This window comes from Scyliorhinus torazame, chromosome 5, assembly GCF_047496885.1.
Source record: "Scyliorhinus torazame isolate Kashiwa2021f chromosome 5, sScyTor2.1, whole genome shotgun sequence".
Lineage (NCBI taxonomy): Eukaryota > Metazoa > Chordata > Chondrichthyes > Carcharhiniformes > Scyliorhinidae > Scyliorhinus > Scyliorhinus torazame.
Window position 1 is genome coordinate 70,766,624 of NC_092711.1, and position 26,090 is coordinate 70,792,713.

General features: G+C 42.9%; 2 protein-coding genes and 1 long non-coding RNA gene across 8 annotated transcripts in view; 1 reads left to right on the forward strand and 2 right to left on the reverse strand.

The window, feature by feature from the left end:
- LOC140418347 (uncharacterized) overlaps nucleotides 1-14,568 on the reverse strand; it is an 86,101-nt gene extending 71,533 nt beyond the window's left edge. For 3 of the 6 annotated variants that reach the window (XM_072501822.1, XM_072501821.1, XM_072501823.1), the window contains exons 1-3: nucleotides 12,213-12,452; nucleotides 8,057-8,112; nucleotides 240-311 (exon numbers count right to left, since the gene is read on the reverse strand). In XM_072501822.1, the coding sequence (XP_072357923.1) occupies nucleotides 240-311; nucleotides 8,057-8,112; nucleotides 12,213-12,336 (252 nt within the window). In that variant the 5' untranslated portion in view covers nucleotides 12,337-12,452. Of the gene's footprint in view, nucleotides 1-22; nucleotides 312-8,056; nucleotides 8,113-12,212; nucleotides 12,453-14,547 lie in introns of those variants that run through there. The other 3 variants (XM_072501820.1, XM_072501819.1, XR_011944956.1) reach the window with 2 other exon arrangements.
- The window catches only part of LOC140418341 (uncharacterized), a 397,355-nt gene that overhangs the window by 39,588 nt on the left and 331,677 nt on the right, over nucleotides 1-26,090 (forward strand). The window lies entirely within an intron of this gene.
- On the reverse strand, nucleotides 16,207-16,865 carry LOC140418365 (uncharacterized). Its single transcript, XR_011944972.1, has 2 exons — nucleotides 16,469-16,865; nucleotides 16,207-16,437 (listed from the first exon to the last, which is right to left on the reverse strand). It is a non-coding gene; the product is annotated as an uncharacterized lncRNA (long non-coding RNA).

Consider the following 26,090-nt stretch of genomic DNA (forward strand, 5'->3'; position numbering starts at 1 on the left):
CACTAAACCGTTTGCCCCCCTACATAAATCATGAAGTTTCAAACCTTGTTTAAACAAAATGATAAATATTTCCAGTTAGGTACATTAGGTAATAATTAAAAATGATCAGAAAATTGTCATTCTCCCTTACATATTTATTATAATATTCCACCCTTTAATAAACACAACCACCTCTAACAGTTTCTACAAGTGCCCATTGTGTTCAGTTCATGTGGATACCAATATCAAGATAGACTTACACAACCGAAGGGCCTTTCTTTTCTCGAGTCTTCCGAGTCCAGAACTATACGAGTCCACATATTGTACGTAACCTACAAAAAAATACACATTTCCATAAATCGCAAATATTTCCTGGAAAAACATTGGTTAATATTATAAACCAAGTTTTTCTTCCCCCCATTGTCCCTATATTATTCATTAACATTTCATCCTTAAGATAGTCCTCTCCTTAAAACTCCCCCTTATCCCAACCATAGAAACCCCCTCCCCATCTGGGAACTCCTCCCACGCTAGAAACTTCCCTCATCCAAACCTTCTCCCGCTACTCCAGCCCTGTCCAAAACCTGCCCATCACTCAAACCCAGTATACACCCTCCACCCCAACCTTCCTATCCCCCGCCCCCCACTTTACCTACACCCCCCACGTCTAAACCCCTATAAAAAAAACTTTACTAAAAACCCACCCCAACAACCCATCACATCCCCCAGCCCTCCCCATAAAACCCCTTTCCATACAAACCCCAGATTACTCTTTTAAAAAAAAATCCCCAAAAAACCTTTTTCCCTTCCCCTTTAAATGTTCACACCATGAAAGGACTAAGATCCATAAAAATATTTTAAAATAATAGCTCATAATGACCAATTCACCGACTACTTTCTCATTACTACAACAGGTCTCAACTGACGTTTTTTTTTTTTTAAATAATATTTTATTGAAAATTTTTGGTCAACCAACACAGTACATTGTGCATCCTTTACACAGCATTGTAACAATACAGATAATAATGACCTTTTTTATTTAAACAAGAACAAAAAAAAAAAACACCAACAAATAAATAAATATTAAATAACAAAAATAAAAACTAGCCCTAATTGGCAACTGCCTTGTCTCAGGCCACCCCCCCCCCCCCCCAAGTCCTGGGCTGCTGCTGCTGCCTTCTTTTTTCCCCCATCTATCTTTCCACAAGATATTCGACGAACGGTTGCCACCGCCTGGTAAACCCTTGAGCCGACCCCCTTAGGACGAACTTAATCCGCTCTAACTTTATGAACCCCGCCATATCATTTATCCAGGTCTCCACCCCCGGGGGCTTGGCTTCTTTCCACATTAGCAATATCCTGCGCCGGGCTACTAGGGACGCAAAGGCCAAAACATCGGCCTCTCTCGCCTCCTGCACTCCCGGCTCTTGTGCAACCCCAAATATAGCCAACCCCCAGCTTGGTTCGACCCGGACTCCTACTACTTTCGAAAGCACCTTTGTCACCCCCATCCAAAACCCCTGTAGTGCCGGGCATGACCAAAACATATGGGTATGATTCACTGGGCTTCTCGAGCACCTCGCACACCTATCCTCCACCCCAAAAAATTTACTGAGCCGTGTTCCAGTCATATGTGCCCTGTGTAATACCTTAAACTGAATCAGGCTTAGCCTGGCGCACGAGGACGACGAGTTTACCCTGTTTAGGGCATCTGCCCACAGCCCCTCCTCGATCTCCTCCCCTAGCTCTTCCCATTTCCCTTTTAGTTCGTCCACCATAGTCTCCCCTTCATCCCTCATTTCCCTATATATATCCGACACCTTACCGTCCCCCACCCATTTCTTTGAGATGACTCTGTCCTGCACCTCTTGTGTCGGGAGCTGCGGGAATTCCCTCACCTGTTGCCTCGCAAAAGCCCTCAATTGCATGTACCTGAATGCATTCCCTTGGGGCAACCCATATTTCTCGGTCAGCGCTCCCAGACTCGCGAACTTCCCATCCACAAATAGATCTTTCAATTGCGTTATACCTGCTCTTTGCCACATTCCATATCCCCCATCCATTCCCCCCGGGGCAAACCTATGGTTGTTTCTTATCGGGGACCCCCCCAATGCTCCGGTCTTTCCCCTATGTCGTCTCCACTGTCCCCAAATCTTCAGTGTAGCTACCACCACCGGACTCGTGGTATAGTTCCTTGGTGAGAACGGCAATGGGGCTGTCACCATAGCCTGCAGGCTGGTCCCCCGACAGGACGCCCTCTCTAATCTCTTCCACGCCGCTCCTTCCTCCTCTCCCATCCACTTACTCACCATTGAAATATTAGCGGCCCAATAATACTCACTTAGGCTCGGTAGTGCCAGCCCCCCCCTATCCCTACTACGCTGTAAGAATCCCTTCCTCACTCTCGGAGTCTTCCCGGCCCAAACAAAACCCATGATACTCTTTTCTATCCTTTTGAAAAAAGCCTTCGTGATCACCACCGGGAGGCACTGAAACACAAAGAGGAATCTCGGGAGGACCACCATCTTAACCGCCTGCACCCTCCCTGCCATTGACAATGCTACCATATCCCATCTCTTGAAATCTTCCTCCATCTGTTCCACCAACCGCGTCAAATTTAGCCTGTGCAATGTGCCCCAATTCTTAGCTATCTGGATCCCCAGGTAACGAAAGTCTCTTGTTACCTTCCTCAACGGTAGGTCTTCTATTTCTCTACTCTGCTCCCCTGGATGCACCACAAACAGCTCACTCTTCCCCATGTTCAATTTATACCCTGAAAAATCCCCAAACTCCCCAAGTATCCGCATTATTTCTGGCATCCCCTCCGCTGGATCCGCCACATATAGTAGCAGATCATCCGCATATAAAGATACCCGGTGTTCTTCTCCTCCCCTAAGTATTCCCCTCCATCTCTTGGAACCTCTCAGCGCTATCGCCAGGGGCTCAATCGCCAGTGCAAACAGTAATGGGGACAGAGGACATCCCTGCCTTGTCCCTCTATGGAGCCGAAAATATGCCGATCCCCGTCCATTCGTGACCACACTCGCCACTGGGGCCCTATACAACAGCTGCACCCATCTAACATACCCCTCTCCAAACCCAAATCTCCTCAACACCTCCCACAGATAATCCCATTCCACTCTATCAAATGCTTTCTCGGCATCCATCGCCACTACTATCTCCGTTTCACCCTCTGGTGGGGCCATCATCATTACCCCTAACAGCCTCCGTATATTCGTGTTCAGCTGTCTCCCCTTCACAAACCCAGTTTGGTCCTCATGAACCACCCCCGGGACACATTCCTCTATTCTCATTGCCATTACCTTGGCCAGGACCTTGGCATCCACATTGAGGAGGGAAATTGGTCTGTAGGACCCGCATTGTAGCGGATCCTTTTCCTTCTTTAAGAGAAGCGATATCGTTGCTTCTGACATAGTCGGGGGCAGTTGTCCCCTTTCCTTTGCCTCGTTAAAGGTCCTCGTCAGTAGCGGGGCGAGCAAGTCCAAATATTTTCTGTAAAATTCAACTGGGAATCCGTCCGGTCCCGGGGCCTTTCCCGTCTGCATGTTCCTAATTCCTTTCACCACTTCTTCTACCGTGATCTGTGCTCCCAGTCCCACCCTTTCCTGCTCTTCCACCTTGGGAATTTCCAGCCGATCCAAAAAATCCATCATTCTCTCCCTCCCATCCGGGGGTTGAGCTTCATACAATTTTTTATAAAATGTCTTGAACACTTCATTCACTCTCTCCGCTCCCCGCTCCGTCTCTCCTTCCTCGTCCCTCACCCCCCCTATTTCCCTCGCTGCTCCCCTTTTCCTCAATTGGTGTGCCAGCAATCTGCTCGCCTTCTCTCCATATTCATACTGTACACCCTGCGCCTTCCTCCATTGTGCCTCTGCAGTGCCTGTAGTCAGCAAGTCAAATTCCACATGCAACCTTTGCCTTTCCCTGTACAGTCCCTCCTCCGGTGCTTCCGCATATTGTCTGTCCACCCTCAAAAGTTCTTGCAGCAACCGCTCCCGTTCCTTACTCTCCTGCTTCCCTTTATGTGTCCTTATTGATATCAGCTCCCCCCTAACCACCGCCTTCAACGCCTCCCAGACCACTCCCACCTGAACCTCCCCATTGTCATTGAGTTCCAAGTACTTTTCAATGCATCCCCTCACCTTTAGGCACACCCCCTCATCCGCCATTAGTCCCATGTCCATTCTCCAGGGTGGGTGCCCTCTTGTTTCCTCCCCCATCTCCAAGTCTACCCAGTGTGGGGCATGATCCGAAATGGCTATAGCCGTATATTCCGTTCCCCTCACCCTCGGGATCAATGCCCTACCCAACACAAAAAAGTCTATGCGTGAATAGACTTTATGGACACAGGAGAAAAACGAGAACTCCTTACTCCTAGGTCTACTGAATCTCCACGGGTCCACCCCTCCCATCTGCTCCATAAAATCCTTAAGCACCTTGGCTGCTGCCGGCCTCCTACCAGTCCTAGACTTCGACCTATCCAGCCTTGGTTCCAACACCGTGTTAAAGTCTCCCCCCATTATCAGCTTTCCGGTCTCTAGGTCTGGGATGCGTCCTAGCATTCGCCTCATAAAGTTGGCATCGTCCCCGTTCGGGGCATACACATTTACCAAAACCACCATCTCTCCCTGTAATTTGCCACTCACCATCACGTATCTGCCCCCGTTATCCGCCACTATAGTCTTTGCCTCGAACATTACCCGCTTCCCCACTAATATAGCCACCCCCCTGTTTTTCGCATCCAGCCCCGAATGGAACACCTGCCCCACCCATCCTTTGCGCAACCTAACCTGGTCTATCAGTTTCAGGTGCGTTTCCTGTAACATAACCACATCTGCTTTAAGTTTCTTAAGGTGTGCGAGTACTCGTGCCCTCTTTATCGGCCCGTTAAGCCCCCTCACGTTCCACGTGATCAGCCGAGTTGGGGGGCTTCCCACCCACCCCCCTTGCCGGTTAGCCATCATCTTTTTCCAGCTTCTCACCCAGTTCCCACGCAGCTGTATCTCTCCCCGACGGTGCCCTCCCGCCCATCCTTTCCCGTACCCACTCCCCCCTTTCCCCAGCAGCAGCAACCCAGTAATTCCCCCCTCCCCCCCCCCGCTCGCGTAATTACTCCCCCCATGTTGCTCCCAGAAGTCAGAAAACTCTGGCTGACCTCGGCTTCCCCCCGTGATCACGGCTCGCACCGTGCGACGCCCCCTCCTTCCTGCTTCTCTATTCCCGCCTCCCATGGCCAACGCCCCATCTCCTCTCCCTCCCCACCTCCCCCCATCACCACCTGTGGGAGAAAGAAAAGTTACCATACCGCAGGATTAAAACATAAAACCCCTCTTCGCCCCCCCCCCATTCGCCCCACCACTTTGTCCAAACGTTCATTTTCATAATCCATTCATTCCAATTTTTCTTCTACAATAAAAGTCCACGCTTCATCCGCCGTCTCAAAGTAGTGGTGCCTCCCTTGATATGTGACCCACACTCTTGCCGGTTGCAGCATTCCAAATTTTATCTTCTTTTTGTGAAGTACCGCTTTGGCCCGATTAAAGCTCGCCCTCCTTCTCGCCACCTCCGCACTCCAATCTTGATAAACGCGGATCACCGCGTTCTCCCATTTACTACACCGAGTTTTCTTCGCCCATCTAAGGACCATTTCTCTATCCTTAAAACGGAGGAATCTCACCACTATGGCTCTGGGAGTTTCTCCTGCTCTCGATCCTCGCACCATAACTCGGTATGCTCCCTCCACCTCCAACGGACCCGTCGGAGCCTCCGCTCCCATTAACGAGTGCAGCATCGTGCTCACATATGCCCCGACGTCCGCCCCCTCCACACCTTCAGGAAGGCCAAGAATCCTCAAGTTGTTCCTCCTTGCGTTGTTTTCCAGTGCCTCCAACCTCTCCACAGATCGTTTCTGGTGTGCCTCCTGTATCTCCGACTTCACCACCAGGCCCTGTATATCGTTCTCATTCTCTGCTGCTTTCGCCTTCACGACCCGAAGCTCCTGCTCCTGGGTCTTGTGTTCCTCTTTCAGCCCTTCAATCGCCTGTAATATCGGGGCCAACAACTCTTTCTTCATTTCCTTTTTTATCTCCTCCACGCAGCGTTTCAAGAACTCTTGTTGTTCAGGGCCCCATATGAAACTGCCACCTTCCGAAGCCATCTTGGTTTCTGCTTGCCTTCCTTGCCGTTGTTCCTAAGGATCCGCTGCAATCCGGCCACTTTCCTCTCCTTTTTCCATCCGTGTCCAGGGGGAACACCCTTCTGGTTTACCGCACGGTGTTTTTAGCCGTTAAAATTGCCGTTGGGGCTCCTATCAAGAGCCCAAAAGTCCGTTCCACCGGGAGCTGCCGAAACGTGCGACTTCGCTGGTCATCGCCGCACCCGGAAGTCAACTGACGGTTTTTAAACTCACTGCAGCACAGACACACATGCCTGCTTTTCCCGGTTCACCATTCACGCTGTACACCCGATATAAACTCTCCGATATAAAATCTTTCAAACTAATTTTACATCACACAGTTCAGTATATACTTGATAGACACTATCCCTCTTTTTGTATGTTAATTAATTTAAATATATTGTAACCAATTGTGAAGGATGGCCGTGGCAGTGTCTTCTGTCCAGGTTATATTATTGTGTGAAACAGTAAAAACTTTATTTGATATGCTTGGGATGAAACATTGTTTTCTAATAAAATCATTTAAGGTGATAATTGTTCGAATTTGTTTTTCTGGAAGTCTCTAGCTAAAATTAATTTCTGTGATGAAGATTTTAGTTCTGGGGAATTTATGTGCGGCTATTTTTAAAAGGATTTGTAGTTGTTTGATAGCAGTGGTAGATGTTTGTGTACGGTTGAAAATGCCTATGGAAAATATTATTGTATTTATTATGGGATGAGATTTTAATTTATGTAGAACGGAGGTAATGTGGATGAATTTTGCGCGGGGGAAACTGTCAAATTTAATATTAGGGTTGGGACAATTCTTAATAGTGGACAGATTGGAGTCACCTATAATTAGAATAGACTTTGTTGGGACTAAGAGCCATTTTTTATTTTTGTAAAATGTATGGGGGTGTAGCAATATGATATATTTGGTCTCGTCATTCGTGGTAGTGGGTAAAGTTTTATTTGGTATGTGTCTAACGTTGGTTGTGTTTATAATTGGACTGTCAGTTGCGTTGACACATGATTGTGCCTGGACTGGGGTTGTCAGTAGATTGAGGTGTGTGGTACAAGTTGGGAATTGTGGTAAAGGTGTAAAACTGTTATTGTGACTTGGCGCTGCATATTGGAAATCCGAATCTATGTCCTATGTTTCCGGCGGGTTAATGACGTTTGTGTCTGTGGGTGAAATGTTAATATTTGAGTTAAAAATGTAGTTCTGAGTTTTTTCAATTATCTCGAATCTTGCATTTTGTCTAAAGTTTTTGTTATACCACCTTTTTGCCATATCAAATGCCTCTTGTGGTCACTCCTTCTTAACATCTTTTTCTAATTTATTAAGTAATCTTTTTAAATGTGTTACGTAATGGTCTATAAGAATTGTTTGAGTAGTTTGAGCCCAATTATTTGCATTTGTTATCAATTTTGAACTAATTTGCGGGGTAACTCCTATGGGTCGAATCGAATTGATTAATGTTTTGGATAATTTTTTAATATACTAGGGGATATTTCCTTCTATTATAGTCAGGTGATGCATATATTGCAGCATTTTGTACATTATTTTGGTTGCTGGCAAACAGAAATTTTCTTCCGTGAAAAGGATGGTGGTATTCATCCTTAAAATAAAACAGAAAGAGTTAATTTCTTATATAATTCTAAATAATTTATATGTAAGCAACATTAGTTATCCATAAAAAAATTGAGGGAGGAAAAACCGAATAAACGTAAACTAAAATACAAACAATTTAAAATTGTTATTTTTATATTAATTTAATTATTATTGTATTTCAAACTATGTTAATGTGATAAAGATAGAGGGCACGAGATCGATCAGGTGCGAGACTGGAAAATAGCTTTAAAGTTTTTGGGAGTCATTCCCAAATTGTAACGTACCTGAAAGTGGTCTTGCTGAGATTTTGCAATTCGAATGTAGTCTAATAGTGGACTATCTAGTGGAAGGAATCATTCCTTGTTAGACTTTATATTTATTTTTAATAAAAATATTTGTATTAAAAAATGCTACCTGAAGAGTTGTGCAGAGATTTCGAATTGGTTGGTAGACTAGCCCTCCGTTAAATCACAAGGGGAATCTTCTTTTGTAGATATTACAAAATGTTAAAGAATTTAAAAAAAAATTATTTTTTAAAAATGAGGAAAAAGTTGTTATGAAAAAAAAATATATTTTTTTTTTAATGTGCTATCTGCATCGAAGTAGAGAGTACAGATCTTTATGTGGGCTACTAAAACCTATTTTGTAGGCAAACAATGGTCCCGACATGTTTCGCAGTCATTACTGCTCATCAGGGGACTGTTTTTCGTCCACTAGAGCCTTCCTCTCACTAAATGTGTAGCACAAATTTCCAAATTAAAAATCCTTCCTTTTTTAAAAAAATTGAAAAAAATTCAGTTTCAAAAAAAATCTTTATTAAAAAAATTCAAAAAGTGAAAAAATGTTTCAACTATGCAAAAGTAATTAATTATTGAAATGGTTTTACCTCAGAATAATCAAAAATAGTAGAATTGTTCTCTGAAACGCTGCAAAATGTGGAGGATTTGGTAAAGCAACCTACTCCGGAGTGAGTCTGGAAACTTCTGACCAACTGTCAATCAGTAACAGCTGCAGAAAACCGTTAGTTAAAAAAACTGATGTCAGCAAACATCAACACACCTGAAAGAATTAGCATATTTCAATTAGGAACTGCACACTTTGCAATGTTAATATGGAACTATTAATTGTTTAATAGTTCCTCAACCTCACAGCCCCCCCCCTCCTCAACCTCACAGCCCCCCCCTCCTCCCCACAACTCAACCTCACAGGTCCCCTTCCTCCCCACAACTCAACCTCACAGGTCCCCTTCCTCCCCACAATTCAACCTCACAGTCCCGCCCTCCTCCCGACAACTCAACCTCACAGGTCCCCTTCCTCCCCACAACTCAACCTCACAGGTCCCCACTTCTCCCCACAATTCAACCTCACAGTCCCGCCCTCCTCCCCACAACTCAACCTCACAGGTCCCCTTCCTCCCCACAACTCAACCTCACAGGCCCCCACTTCTCCCCACAAGTCAACCTCACAGACCCCCCTCCTCCCCACAACTCAACCTCACAGGCCCCCCCTCCTCCCCACAACTCAACCACACAGGCCCCCCTCCTCACCACAACTCAACCTCTCAGCCCTCCCTCCTCCCCACAACCCAACCTCACCAGACCCCCCCTCCTCCCCACAAGCCCCCCCCCTCCACCCCACAACTCAACCTCACAGGCCCCCCTACTCCCCACAATTCAATCTCACAGGCCCCCTCTCCTCCCCACAACTCAACCTCACAGGCCCCCTTCCCTCCCCCACAACTCAACCTCACACGCCCCCTCCCATGCCCACAACTCAACCTCAGAGACCCCCTCCACTCCCCACAACTCAACCTCACACGCCCCCTTTCCTCCCCACAACTAACCTCACAGGTCCCCTCCCTTCCCCACAACTCAACCTCACAGGCCCCCTCCCCTCCCCACAACTCAACCTCACAGGACCCCCCTCCTCCCCACAACCCAACCTCACCAGACCCCCCCTCCTCCCCACAACTCAACCTCACAGGCACCCCCTCCACCCCACAACTCAACCTCACAGGCCCCCCTACTCCCCACAATTCAATCTCACAGGCCCCCTCACCTCCCCACAACTCAACCTCACAGGCCCCCTCTCCTCCCCACAACTCAACCTCACAGGCCCCCCTACTCCCCACAATTCAATCTCACAGGCCCCCTCACCTCCCCACAACTCAACATCACAGGCCCCCTCTCCTCCCCACAACTCAACCTCACAGGCCCCCTCCCATGCCCACAACTCAACCTCACAGGCCCCCTCTCCTCCCCACAACTCAACCTCACAGGCCCCCTTTCCTCCCCACAACTAACCTCACAGGTCCCCTCCCTTCCCCACAACTCAACCTCACAGGCCCCCTCCCCTCCCCACAACTCAACCTCACAGGACCCCCCTCCTCCCCACAACCCAACCTCACCAGACCCCCCCTCCTCCCCACAACTCAACCTCACAGGCACCCCCTCCACCCCACAACTCAACCTCACAGGCCCCCCTACTCCCCACAATTCAATCTCACAGGCCCCCTCACCTCCCCACAACTCAACCTCACAGGCCCCCTCTCCTCCCCACAACTCAACCTCACAGGCCCCCCTACTCCCCACAATTCAATCTCACAGGCCCCCTCACCTCCCCACAACTCAACCTCACAGGCCCCCTCTCCTCCCCACAACTCAACCTCACAGGCCCCCTCCCATGCCCACAACTCAACCTCACAGGCCCCCTCCCATGCCCACAACTCAACCTCACAGGCCCCCTCCCTTCCCCACAACTCAACCTCACAGGCCCGCCTCCTCCCCACAACTCAACCTCACAGGCCTCCCTTCCTACCAACAATTCAACCTTACAGGCCCCCTCTCCTCCCCACAACTCAACCGCACAGGCCCCCCTTCCTCCCCACAACTCAACCTTACAGGGCCCCCCCTCCTCCCCACAACTCAACCTTACAGGGCCCCCCCTCCTCCCCACAACTCAACCTTACAGGGCCCCCCCTCCTCCCCACAACTCAACCTTACAGGGCCCCCCCTCCTCCCCACAACTCAACCTTACAGGGCCCCCCCTCCTCCCCACAACTCAACCTCACAGGACCCCTCCTCCCCACAACTCAACCTCACAGGCCCCCTCTCCTCCCCACAACTCAACCTCACAGGTCCTTTCTCCTCCCCACAACTCAACCTCACCAGACCCCCCTTCCTCCCCGCAACTCAACCTCACAGGCCCCCCTCCTCCCCACAACTCAACCGCACAGACACCCCCTCCTCACCACAACTCAACCTCACAGGCCCCCCCTCCTCCCCACAACTCAACCTTACAGACCCCCCCCCCTCCTCCCCACAACTCAACCTCTCAGGCCCCTACTCCTCCCCACAACTCAGCCTCACACGCCCCCCTACTCCCCACAATTCAATCTCACAGGCCCCCTCTCCTCCCCACAACTCAACCTCACAGGCCCCCTTCCCTCCCCCACAACTCAACCTCACAGGCCCCCTCCCATGCCCACAACTCAACCTCAGAGACCCCCTCCACTCCCCACAACTCAACCTCACACGCCCCCTTCCCTCCCCACAACTAACCTCACAGATCCCCTCCCTTCCCCACAACTCAACCTCACAGGCCCCCTCCCCTCCCCACAACTCAACCTCACAGGCCCCCTCCCTTCCCCACAACTCAACCTCACAGGCCCCCCCTCACCACAACTCAACCGCACAGCCCCCCCTCCTCAACGTCACAGCCCCCCCCTCCTCGACCTCACAGCCCCCCCCTCCTCAACCTCACAGCCCCCCCCTCCTCAACCTCACAGCCCCCCCTCCTCCCCACAACTCAACCTCACAGGCCCGCCCTCCTCCCCACAACTCAACCTCACAGGTCCCCTTCCTCCCCACAACTCAACCTCACAGGCCCCTACTCCTCCCCACAACTCAACCCCACAGGCCCCCCTTCCTGCCCACAACTCAATTGCACAGGCCCCCCCTCCTCCCCACAACTTAACCTCATAGGACCCCCCCTCCTCCCCACAAGTCAACCTCACAGGCCCCCCCTCCTCCCCACAACTCAACCTCACAGGCCCCAACTCCTCCCCACAACTCAACCTCACAGGCCCCCCTCCTCCACACAACTCAACCTCACAGGCCCCCTCTCCTCCCCACACACCGCCTCTCATCCTCACATACCCCCTCATTCACAAACAGCCTGCCCCTTCACAAACCCCGTCCCCCACTAAACCGTTTGCCCCCCTACATAAATCATGAAGTTTCAAACCTTGTTTAAACAAAATGATAAATATTTCCAGTTAGGTACATTAGGTAATAATTAAAAATGATCAGAAAATTGTCATTCTCCCTGACATATTTATTATAATATTCCACCCTTTAATAAACACAACCACATCTAACAGATTCTACACGTGCCCATTGTGTTCAGTTCATGTGGATACCAATATCAAGATAGACTTACACAACCGAAGGGCCTTTCTTTTCTCGAGTCTTCCGAGTCCAGAACTATACGAGTCCACATATTGTACGTAACCTACAAAAAAATACACATTTCCATAAATCGCAAATATTTCCTGGAAAAACATTGGTTAATATTATAAACCAAGTTTTTCTTCCCCCCATTGTCCCTATATTATTCATTAACATTTCATCCTTAAGATAGTCCTCTCCTTAAAACTCCCCCTTATCCCAACCATAGAAACCCCCTCCCCATCTGGGAACTCCTCCCACGCTAGAAACTTCCCTCATCCAAACCTTCTCCCGCTACTCCAGCCCTGTCCAAAACCTGCCCATCACTCAAACCCAGTATACACCCTCCACCCCAACCTTCCTATCCCCCGCCCCCCACTTTACCTACACCCCCCCACCTCTAAACCCCTCTAAAAAAAACTTTACTAAAAACCCACCACGACCCACCCCAACAACCCATCACATCCCCCAGCCCTCCCCATAAAACCCCTTTCCATACAAACCCCAGATTACTCTTTAAAAAAAAATTCCCCAAAAAACCTTTTTCCCTTCCCCTTTAAATATTCACACCATGAAAGGACTAAGATCCATAAAAATATTTTAAAATAATAGCTCATAATGACCAATTCACCGACTACTTTCTCATTACTACAACAGGTCTCAACTGACGGTTTTTAAACTCACTGCAGCACAGACACACATGCCTGCTTTTCCCGGTTCACCATTCACGCTGTACACCCGATATAAACTCTCCGATATAAAATCTTTCAAACTAATTTTACATCACACAGTTCAGTATATACTTGATAGACACTATCCCTCTTTTTGTATGTTAATTAATTTAAATATATTGTAACCAATTGTGAAGGATGGCCGTGGCAGTGTCTTCTGTCCAGGTTATATTGTGTGAAACAGTAAAAACTTTATTTGATATGCTTGGGATGAAACATTTTTTTCTAATAAAATCATTTAAGGTGATAATTGTTCGAATTTGTTTTTCTGGAAGTCTCTAGCTAAAATTAATTTCTGTGATGAAGATTTTAGTTCTGGGGAATTTATGTGCGGCTATTTTTAAAAGGATTTGTAGTTGTTTGATAGCAGTGGTAGATGTTTGTGTACGGTTGAAAATGCCTATGGAAAATATTATTGTATTTATTATGGGATGAGATTTTAATTTATGTAGAACGGAGGTAATGTGGATGAATTTTGCGCGGGGGAAACTGTCAAATTTAATATTAGGGTTGGGACAATTCTTAATAGTGGACAGATTGGAGTCACCTATAATTAGAATAGACTTTGTTGGGACTAAGAGCCATTTTTTATTTTTGTAAAATGTATGGGGGTGTAGCAATATGATATATTTGGTCTCGTCATTCGTGGTAGTGGGTAAAGTTTTATTTGGTATGTGTCTAACGTTGGTTGTGTTTATAATTGGACTGTCAGTTGCGTTGACACATGATTGTGCCTGGACTGGGGTTGTCAGTAGATTGAGGTGTGTGGTACAAGTTGGGAATTGTGGTAAAGGTGTAAAACTGTTATTGTGACTTGGCGCTGCATATTGGAAATCCGAATCTATATCCTGTGTTTCCAGCGGGTTAATGACGTTTGTGTCTGTGGGTGAAATGTTAATATTTGAGTTAAAAATGTAGTTCTGAGTTTTTTCAATTATCTCGAATCTTGCATTTTGTCTAAAGTTTTTGTTATACCACCTTTTTGCCATATCAAATGCCTCTTGTGGTCGCTCCTTCTTAACATCTTTTTCTAATTTATTAAGTAATCTTTTTAAATGTGTTACGTAATGGTCTATAAGAATTGTTTGAGTAGTTTGAGCCCAATTATTTGCACTTGTTATCAATTTTGAACTAATTTGCGGGGTAACTCCTGTGGGTCGAATCGAATTGATTAATGTTTTGGATAATTTTTTAATATACTAGGGGATATTTCCTTCTATTATAGTCAGGTGATGCATATATTGCAGCATTTTGTACATTATTTTGGTTGCTGGTAAACAGAAATTTTCTTCCATGAAAAGGATGGTGGTATTCATCCTTAAAATAAAACAGAAAGAGTTAATTTCTTATATAATTCTAAATAATTTATATGTAAGCAACATTAGTTATCCATAAAAAAATTTTGAGAGAGGAAAAACCGAATAAATGTAAACTAAAATACAAACAATTTAAAATTGTTATTTTTATATTAATTTAATTATTATTGTATTTCAAACTATGTTAATGTGATAAAGATAGAGGGCACGAGATCGATCAGGTGCGAGACTGGAAAATAGCTTTAAAGTTTTTGGGAGTTATTCCCAAATTGTAACGTACCTGAAAGTGGTCTTGCTGAGACTTTGCAATTCGAATGTAGTCTAATAGTGGACTATCTAGTGGAAGGAATCATTCCTTGTTAGACTTTATATTTATTTTTATTAAAAATATTTGTATTAAAAAATGCTACCTGAAGAGTTGTGCAGAGATTTCGAATTGGTTGGTAGACTAGTCCTCCGTTATATCACGATGGGAATCTTCTTTTGTAGATATTACAAAATGTTAAAGAATTTTTAAAAAAATTATTTTTAAAAAATGAGGAAAGAGTTGTTATGAAAAAAAAATATATTTTTTTTTAAATGTGCTATCTGCATCGAAGTAGAGAGTACAGATCTTTATGTGGGCTACTAAAACCTATTTTGTAGGCAAACAATGGTCCCGACATGTTTCGCAGTCATTACTGCTCATCAGGGGACTGTTTTTCGTCCACTAAGAGCCTTCCTCTCACTAAATGTGTAGCACAAATTTCCAAATTAAAAATCTTTCTTTTTTTAAAAAAATTGAAAAAAATTCCGTTTCAAAAAAAATCTTTATTAAAAAAATTCAAAAAGTGAAAAAATGTTTCAACTATGCAAAAGTAATTAATTATTGAAATGGTTTTACCTCAGAATAATCAAAAATAGTAGAATTGTTCTCTGAAACGCTGCAAAATGTGGAGGATTTGGTAAAGCAACCTACTCCGGAGTGAGTCTGGAAGCTTCTGACCAACTGTCAATCAGTAACAGCTGCAGAAAACCGTTAGTTAAAAAAACTGATGTCAGCAAACATCAACACACCTGAAAGAATTAGCATATTTCAATTAGGAACTGCACACTTTGCAATGTTAATATGGAACTATTAATTGTTTTAAAATGTTTTTTTATCTTTTTGATCTCCTTTGATTGTCATTTAAATTGTCATGTAAACCATTTAAATTATTGTTGGTTCACATGTGATTTAATTTGGCAAACGCATTAGCCAAAGAAAATCATTCCAAATCACACATCCCATCGATACCCAGCTCTCCATCTTCAGCACATATTTATGTATTACATTTTAACCCTATCTATATTAACAAATAAATATACTAATAGCCTAAAATATTTTATGAAATGTTAAAAACAGACAAGAGAGTGGTTTGGTTTATAACCTAAAAACTTTATGAACTATTGAAAAGGGAAAAGAGATTGGTTTGGTTTCTTTTAATATCTGATCATTGGTTCGTTATATATAACTAATTCATGCCGTTTAATTGGGAATTTGTATTTTTTTATTAAAAAGAATAATTCGGCGGGTTGAGTTCTGTAAGGAAATGTTTAAGTTTTTGAATGTAATTGAGGAGAGTGTGTTTAAGGAAAGGTGTGTTCGTAAAGATTTTAAATGGACGGTGACAGGAACCGGGAAGGCTGGGCTGCCGGTTTAAACTGTCTTTCACAAAATGGCGGGTGGTGAGCAGCCGCTGAAATTGCCGAGAACAGTCCGTGTTATTAGTGGAGTAATTTGTGCTGAAAGAAGACAGAATGGAAAGATCTTTTGTCTGCCAAGTTTGTTCGGGACTCGGGGTTAGTGACAAAGTGGTTAGGACGTATATTTGCTGGAAAATTTATATTCGGCTGGAGTTAAAATGGCGGATCGGGTTTTTTTAAAAAAACATCTTCGCTTTATGGAGAATCTTTGGAATTATTAATTACACTGTATGAAGGTAAAACAAAACAATTTTTTTTCACCCGAACTGCACTTTAAAACCAACCACCATCCTTTTCTACCACCTTTTAGACACAATCTTTACAATAACAATATTACACACAAGTATAGAAATATACTACAGTATCCATTAGTTTAATAACAACCATTTTGTATTACGTCAATTAAGTAACATTAATATAGAAAGCATCCCCCAGGGAAAAAAACCTAGCTACTTTATATAGTAGCCTTAGGTAACAAACGGGGAATAAAAGAGTATAAAAAAATATTTTTTTCTTATGAAAACATTAAAATATGTATTGATATGTATATTACATTTTGTTTCCGCAAATATAAGTGCTTATTGATAATTTAGTAAAAGTGTGAATAAAAATAATTACTTTTCCTTAAATATTTTATTAAAAATTGTCTAATATTCTTAACTGTCATGTACTTGGACTTTCCTAATTATAAGTATTTCTAACTTAAATATTTTAATTTACAAATATTTTTTTTAAAGGTTACCTTGATGTGGCTGTCATCACAAAATGAACAACAATACAATGAATCCCATTTATATCCGGACAAATACATTTATCCCAACCGTTAAAATAATTTTAAAGATGTTACAAAGTATGCACCAGTTATCTATTCTCGAAGCGGACACCCCTACACACATTGTACAATTATCAAAGTCACTAATAGACTCAATCAAACCAGCAGGTTTAACTACTACAACAACAAATAGATTAACAATCAATGCAAACAATTGAGTTTATAGCACTAAAGTTTTATTAATTGAACATTATAAAACAAACCTGAAAACATTATTTAATAAATTACAAAAAATTATCGATATAAATAGATGCGAGGAAGCTTTTTCAAAAGCTGTACAATGGCACAAAACAAAGCTCAAGAATAAATTCAGAACTAAAACAATCCAAAAAACAAAAGAATACATCTTTAATTTACAAAAAGACTTAACATTGAAAGGATTAAAAACGACTACTTCTACAAAACAACAACAGGACAATCGACAAATTGCAGGACCACTTCCCAAACATACAGACATCTCAACACCGATACCATTACACAGAAAACAGCAAATACCAACACAAACAGTGCCAAGTACTTCTAAGAATTTAATTATGGAACACATAATTTCACCCCCATCACCTACACCGACGTGTTCTAGCCATCTAGGTCTTTTAAAAGCCCCTATCCAATCACTTACCTGGTCCTACAGAGCTGGGAGCCCAGAGGTGGATAGACATAACCCCACACAGTCATTACAGACACACTCATCCTCACACTCACCATGATACAAAAAGTAACTACAATGTCTATGACACAACATCTTCACACAAGTGACAAAAATAAAGATTGGTCATTTTTGCCACAAAAATCTAAATTATAGGAGATTCCAACCTCATGAAAATCAAACATTGTCCGGATCCAAACATACAATTCGACTGTTTTCCTGGAGCAAAGTTTTCTCACATCAGTACCGTTCTAAACAAATTACAACCCTTTCCAAAAATACAAAAAGTAACGTTATCAATTGGCATTAATAACCGCACACAAAAACCTTCCACCGCAATCAAACAACTCGAAGTTCTATTAAATGCAACAAAACAAAAATTCCCTAAAGCAGAGATTTTTATAATTGAACTCAATTACAGTACAAGTCTCCCACAAGAACAGAAAAAAACTATCGCAGCCTTAAACCAATACATTAACCAGAATTCTTTCATCCCAGCAATTCCGAATAAAATTTTCCAAGTCCAGTTAGATAACATTCATTGGACGGACGAAACAGCTATAGCTATACTAAATAATTGGTTAACACACTTACACGGCAACAAAACGAGCCTGCAAGAAGAACCACTTAATCTCAACAATACAATAGTTAACATATCAAACACATTCAAACTTACCATGATACAAGAAAAGATTTTAAACAAAGGATTAACCTTTGTCCCAGTACAAAAGCCAGACAATACACAAATTCAAATAGATCTTGAAAGATTTTACAGAAGAATTAAAATTCTCAGTTTCTTTGAATATGCTACATCAGATGACAAACAACCCTTCCTACCCCAATCAGATTGGAACCCACCGGAACAGAAAATAGACCCAGAAATAAAAAGCTTTATCCAAAAAATCAATTCAGACATCACAAAAATCAAACAAATAAAAGATAAACAAAACTTAACGAGAATGGAGCGGCAAGCAATCATGCAGCTTAAATCTAACTTAGATATCATCATAAAGCCAGCGGACAAAGGAAATAATATTGTTATTATGGATCGACAACAGTATCTTTTTGAAGCTTATCGACAACTTAACAACACTGAGTATTACACTAAATTATCAACACCAATATACCATCAAACATATGACCAGATTACAGGCTTGTTAGTACAATTACACAGTTTACAGTATATTACTGAAAAACAAATGGACTATTTTACACAATTTCAACCTTTACCACGGATATTTTATCTCCTCCCAAAAATACATAAAAATCCGGAAACCTGGACGGTACCACATAAAATTCCCCCAGGTAGACCCATAGTTTCAGACTGTGGGAGCGAATCCTATAGAATTGCAGAGTACATAGACTAGTTTCTAAACCCCTTAGCCCAAAAACATCCGAGCTACATTAAAGACACCTTTCATTTCGTTGAAATTGTTAGATCCCTAAATATCACTTCTAAAACAATGCTATTCACTATGGACGTTGATAACCTCTACACCAACATTGAGACGGATAGAGGAATTGAGGCGGTGAGGAATATTTTTAAAAAACATTGGCAACCCAAAGACCAGATGCAATCCTCATTCAATTATTACACTTAGGTCTAACGAGAAATGACTTTCAATTTAACAATGAACATTATCTACAGATTAAGGGTACAGCAATGGGAAAACATTTGCACCGGCCGATGCCAATATCTACATGGCCGAATGGGAACAAACGGTCTTCAAAAAGTGCCCCAAGACACCATTATGCTACTATAGATATATAGATGATATATGGGGTGTTTTGGACACACACACAATTGGAGTTTGAACAATTTGTACATATCCTCAACAACCATCACGCTTCTATTAAAATTAAAGTCATTACACATGAACACACAATAGATTTTTTGGACACCACGGTATACAAAGTTATAAAGGGTAATGGAGAATACAAATTAGCTACTAAAGTTTTCTTTAAACCTACAGACACCCATGCACTCCTACACACCAACAGCCATCACCCAAAACACGTCTTCCGGGGCCTCATTAAATCACAATTGACAAGGTTCCACCGTATTTGCTCAGAAAACTCAGATTTTGAGACTGCAGTACATACTTTATTCACAGCCTTACAACATAGAGGTTACACAAAAAGATTTCTTAGATATATCAAATCAAACTTTCTAACAGAATTACAGAACCCCTCCGGCAATAAAAATCTATCCTCAAAAATATCTTTTGTAATACAGTACAACAGTAAAACCACACAAATAAATAAACTCATCAAAAAACATTTTGAGAAACTCAAACAAGACGTTGTTCTATTAACCCAATGGAATATAGTCACTGCCTACAAGAGAAACAAGAACTTAAAAGATCTTTTGGTCAAGACAAAACTTCCCTTGGAAGAGAAATATAATTGTGGTCGTACCAACTGCACAAGCTGCAAATTTTTAAAAATCACATCTATAATTCACAATTCTAGATCAGGAAAAGTAGCTACAATAAAACAAAAGATAACATGCCAACATAAAAATTTGGTCCATGTTATACGATGTAAAAGGTGTGACATTCTGTACATTGGCGAAACAGGTAACACCTTACGAACCAGACTCACGGGACATTGCAGTGAGATCCGTACTCACAAAAGGCATAAATTAATTAACATACATTTTATGGAACATGGCCTCGATGCATTACAGATCATGGGATTGGAAGCAAATAGCAAATGGTCAACTCCACGAAGAAAAAGACGTGAGAGACATTGGATTATAAATCTGGGAACAAAGTCCCCTAATGGTCTGAATTAAAAAATAACAGAATTTTCAACACAAAAAACAACACTTATTTAGTCTTTCATTACACTCTAATCACACACCCTGACCCTGCATACAGACCTTAACCTTAAACTCCGACACGGGATCCTATCCTGCATGCCCACTTTAATACCTCGGGCCTGGAGTTTTGTACGTTGGTCCTATGGCCTCACCTGGATCTTAACCCTAACTCTATCCTTGATCCTAACCCTAACTAGGGTATAATAAACACAAATCTATCCCCAAACCCCCCCCAAAGAAACCTGCTGGCTTGAAATTGTAGCTACAGGTAGGGGGTAGGGAACAAAAATAAAAATTAATTATGATTTTTTTCATAACACCAGTATGTATATTCATTCATATAGTATATGGCTTACCCTAACACTAATACAACAACTTTCACATTACCTATCCACACCGAAATACATAATCCTAAGCCCCCTAAGCGACACTTATATCCAAACACCTACCCTAAGTTACAACTATCACCGTTACATCACCTACCCACACTCTAAAACCTAACCTTAAGTCCTTTTATGGCTACATTATTCAGATCCAAACCCTAGGTTACAATTACAATACTCCTTGGACCATCAATCCACACTCTATACTCTAACCCTAAGTCCCTTAATAGGAACATTTTCCAGGAACATACCTCTCAAAAATTAACCATTGTCTCAACCTCAGAAACCCATAACACTACAACCTAACCCCACCCCACCACTATCCCATATTAGAAAAATCATCCTCTAAATTTAATAAATTAACAGGCATTTCTGTATCTACGGCAATGTGTAGGGTGAACTGGTGTAAGGCACGCGTTCTTGGTGCTACTTCAACCCCAACAAGGGTGGTCTCCTTGCTGCAAAGCCTTCCCAGCCACACGCTCAGACATTTAAGCTATTTAGTAAAATTATAAAACTTAATATATTTTAAGTAAATGAAGCATATTTTTCTTGGGATACACGTTTTTACCCTTATCCAACAACCCTTAACCCTCAGAAACCAATAACACTACAACTTAACCCTAACCAACCCACTACTATCCCATATTAGAAAAATCATTCTCTAAATTGAATAAATTAACAGATATTTCTGTACAAACGACAAATGGTCGGGTAAGCTGGTGTAAGACACGCGTTCTTGGTTGTACTTCAACCCCAACAAGGGTGGTCTCCTCGCTGCAAAGCCTTCCCACCTACATACTTGGACATTTAAGCGGTTCAGAAGAATCATGGAACTTAATAAATATTTAAATTCATTGAAACACATTTTTCTTGGGATATTAGTCCTAACTCTTATCCAAAACCTTAACCCAACACCCTTACACATTTATAATATATTTGGTTCCTCACCTTTTCCTTAATAAAACTGTAGTCAAAAAGAAAACGTAAAATCCCATACAGTCCGTAACCCTAGACCCTAACCCTAACCCTAAACCCTAACCCTAACCCCATAAAGGGTGACCTCTTTTCTGCACACCTTCTTTACTACAAGTTCGGACATTGAATCTGTTCAAAAAAAAAAAATTTTTAATTTTAAAAAAATCATATAACTTAATAGATTTTAATTGGATGTAGGTCCTACATATGGTTTTTCACTTAAGATATTAGACATAACCTAAATTCATAACCCCAATCCATAACCCCAACACAACAATACCTACAATTTTTAAATACATTATTCTTCCAACCTTCTTCTTGTACAACTATAATCTAATTTTTGCTTCTCACTTACTATATAGCCCAGTCCATCACGCAAACCAGCCTCCCATCCATTGACTCTATCTATAATTCCCGCTGCTTCGGAAAGGCAACCAGCATAATTAAGGACCCCACACACCCTGAACAGACTCTCTTCCACATTCTTCCGTCAGGAAAAAGTTACAAAATTTTAGGTCACGTACCAACCGACTCAGGAACAGTTTCCTCCCTACTGCCATCAGACTTTTGAATGGACCTACCTCGTATTAAGTTCTTTTCTCTACATCCCAGTTATGACTGTAACATTACATTCTGCAGTCTCTCCTTCCTTCCCTATGTACGGTATGCATTGTTTGTACAGCATGCAAAAAACAATAATTTTCACTGTATACTAATACATGTGACAATAATAAATCAAATCGAAACTTGCAAGAGACTTCAGCTAGCTTTTTGCGATTTATCCACGAGGACCCCAAGTCTCTCGGAGTTGCAGCTTTTTGCAGTCTTTCTCCATTTAAACAACATTCAACTCCTTTATTCTTCCTGCCAAAGTACATAACTTCACATTTTCCTCCATTATATTCCATTTGCCAAGTCTTTTGCCGCTCACCTAACCTGTCTATATCTCTCTGTCGACTCTTTGTGTCATCCTCACCACTTGCCCTCTCCTTCAACGTATTCATGTTGTTCACGTCAACCATTCGCAGTGGGAGTGAATTCCACATTCTCACCACTCGCTCGGTAAAGAGGTTTCTACTGAAATTCCTGTGGGATTATTGACCTCTCCATGATCTGAAAAGATTTCATCCGGTCAGCTTTCTCTTTTTGAGAGAAAAGCACCCAGCCTTTCCTGAGGTTTCAATGTTCTCAGTTCTGGCGTTATTCTTGAGATTCTTTGTATCTTCTCCAGTGTCTCTGTTCCCTTTTTCGAAAAGATCAGTGTAGTCTAACCCTGATTCTAAACAAGTTGATCATAAGTTCCCTGATTTGCAAGTCAATCCCTGGAATGGATGCCAAAAAAAGGGATCTCTATCGAAGGAGGAGTTAAGGTTCTTACCGAGGCTGGAGAGTGGATTGATGAGATTGGCACCAGGGATGGGGGACTTCAGTTAGTTGCAGAGACTGGAGCAGCTGAAATTTCAGATCAGTCACTCGGGTAGGAAATGGGCCATGAATCCGGTCATGTCCATACTAGTTCTCTGGAGACCAAACCATTCAATCCCATTGCCCTGTAACCCTGAAATCTAATCTCCCACAAGTGCCAATCCAATTTCATTTCAAAAATGTTTGATTTCTCTGCCTCTGCTACCCTCGTGCTGAGAGTGCCGGGTCATTACCACTGGCTGCATCAAAATATTCTTCCTCACATTCCCCACCCCCACCTTTCTTGACCAAAAGGTTCAATCTGTGTCCCCTCCTCCTTGCACCATCAGCGAATGGGAATACCTTTTCTTTATTCACCTTGTTCAAACATATCATAAACGTGTCCAGCTCGATCAAACCCCCCCCCCCCCCCCCCCCCTCCCTCAATGCCCTTTTCTCCAAGGAGAACAATCCCACTTTCTCCAATCTGCAGGGTTATGGGGAAAAGGCTGGGGAATGGCACTGAGCCACAATGCTTGTTTGCAGAGCCGGTGTAGACACGATGGGACAAATGGTCTCCTTCTGCACAGTAACAATTCTGTGATTCCTCATCCCTGGAACCATTCTGGTTAATCTCTCTACCCTCTCAATGACCCTCACATCCTTCCTAAAGTGTGCTGACTAGAACTAGACTCAATATTCTAGTTGTGGCCTAACCAGAGCTTTAGAAATGTTCCGCATAACTTCCCTGTCTTTGTGCTCAATACCTCTATTACTGAAGCCCAAGATCCCATTTGCTTTGCAAATTCCTCCCTCACTCTGTCCTGTCACCTTCAATATCTCTGCACAACAATTCCCACCTTTATTTGTCCCTATTCACTCTTTAGAAATGTGTCATTCAGTCTACATTGCCTCTCCATATCCCATCTGCCAACTCACATTCTCCATATTAAACTCCATCTGCCACTTCAGAGAATGTTCGCGGAGATGTAAGAGTTAAACTATACAGAGAAGAGCAGACTCTGCTCCCTTTAATGTCACCCACAATGGAAGACAAGTCTCTGCCTTTCAATGAAGCTCACAGAGCACAGGAGGTAATTCAGCCCACCGTGCTCCTGCTGGCTGTTGCAAACATGTCGTTTCATATCATATATATTTCAGAAAATAAATTGCAGTTTTGGGAATTGGAATTCCTTTAAATGTAGATAGATAGAAATTAACAGAACTCTGATGTAAATGCAAGTGAAACAAGCCTGGGTTAATTACAGTGAAGAGGTAGCCGTTGTTGATTTAATAAGGTCAGAATCACTGGTGTGAACAGTTAAACAATGTATGACCTGTCATGACTTTTATTTCCTCACAGAGGCAGTTTGCAGGCTGTGTGGACAATCTGCAGGAACTGTGGGACTAAAAGCCTAGAGGTCCATCATGAACCCGGAGTGTTCCCAATATTTAAATCCCTCAGGATGAAGATAGTAAAGCCCAAGCTTCGATTTAGATTTGTCATGTGTACCGAGGTACAGTGAAAAGTATTGTTCTGCATGGAGTCCAGGCAGATCACTCCATACGTAAAACAGATGGGATGGATAATAATTTCACTGTGTAAATACATAGACATTGGGTGAAGCATATGGAGGCTAGTGCTACAACTGTAGAGAAGATGCGTAAAGAGATCAGTTCAGTCCATAAGAGGGGCATTCAGGTGTCTGTTAACAGCGGGGAGAAGCTGTTGTTGAATTTGTTAGTGCGTTTTATAAGAACATAAGAACTAGGAGCAGGAGTAGGCCATCTGGCCCCTCGAGCCTGCTCCATCATTCAATGAGATCATTGCTGATCTTTTGTGGACTCAGATCCACTTTCCGGCCCGAACACCATAACCCTTAATCCCTTTATTCTTCAAAAAACTATCTATCTTTATCTTAAAAACATGTAATGAAGGAGCCTGTACTGCTTCACTGGGCAAGGAATTCCATAGGTTCACAACCCTTTGGGTGAAGAAGTTCCTCCTAAACTCAGTCCTAAATCTACTTCCCCTTATTTTGAGGCTATGCCCCCTAGTTCTGCTTTCACCCGCCAGTGGAAACAACCTGCCCGCATCTATCCTATCTATTCCCTTCATAATCTTATATGTTTCTATAAGATCCCCCCTCATCCTTCTAAATTCCAATGAGTACAGTCCCAGTCTACTCAACCTCTCCTCGTAATCCAGCCCCTTCAGCTCTGGGATTAACCTAGTGAATCTCCTCTGCACACCCTCCAGTGCCAGTACGTCCTTTCTCAAGTAAGGAGACCAAAACTGAACACAATACTCCAGGTGTGGCCTCAGTAACACCTTATACAATTGCAGCAGAACCTCCCTAGTCTTAAACTCCATCCCCTTAGCAATGAAGGACAAAATTCCATTTGCCTTCTTAATCACCTGTTGCACCTGTAAACCAACTTTTTGCAGCTCATTCACTAGCACACCCAGGTCTCTCTGCACGGCAGCATGTTTTAATATTTTATCATTTAAATAATAATCCCTTTTGCTGTTATTCCTACCAGAATGGATAACCTCACATTTGTCAACATTGTATTCCATCTGCCAGACCCTAGCCCATTCACTTAGCCTATCCAAATCCCTCTGCAGACTTCCAGTATCCTCTGCACTTTTTGCTTTACCATTTATCTTAGTGCCGTCTGCAAACTTGGACACATTGCCCTTGGTCCCCAACTCCAAATCATCTATGTAAATTGTGAACAGTTGTGGGCCCAACACTGATCCCTGAAGGACACCACTAGCTACTGATTGCCAACCAGAGAAACACCCATTAATCCCCACTCTTTGCTTTCTATTAATTAACCAATCCTCTATCCATGCTACTACTTTCCCCTTAATGCCATGCATCTTTATCTTATGCAACAACCTTTTGTGTGGCACCTTGTCAAAGGCTTTCTGGAAATCCAGATATACCACATCCATTGGCTCCCCGTTATCTACCGCACTGTTAATGTCCTCAAAACATTCCACTAAATTAGTTAGGTACGACCT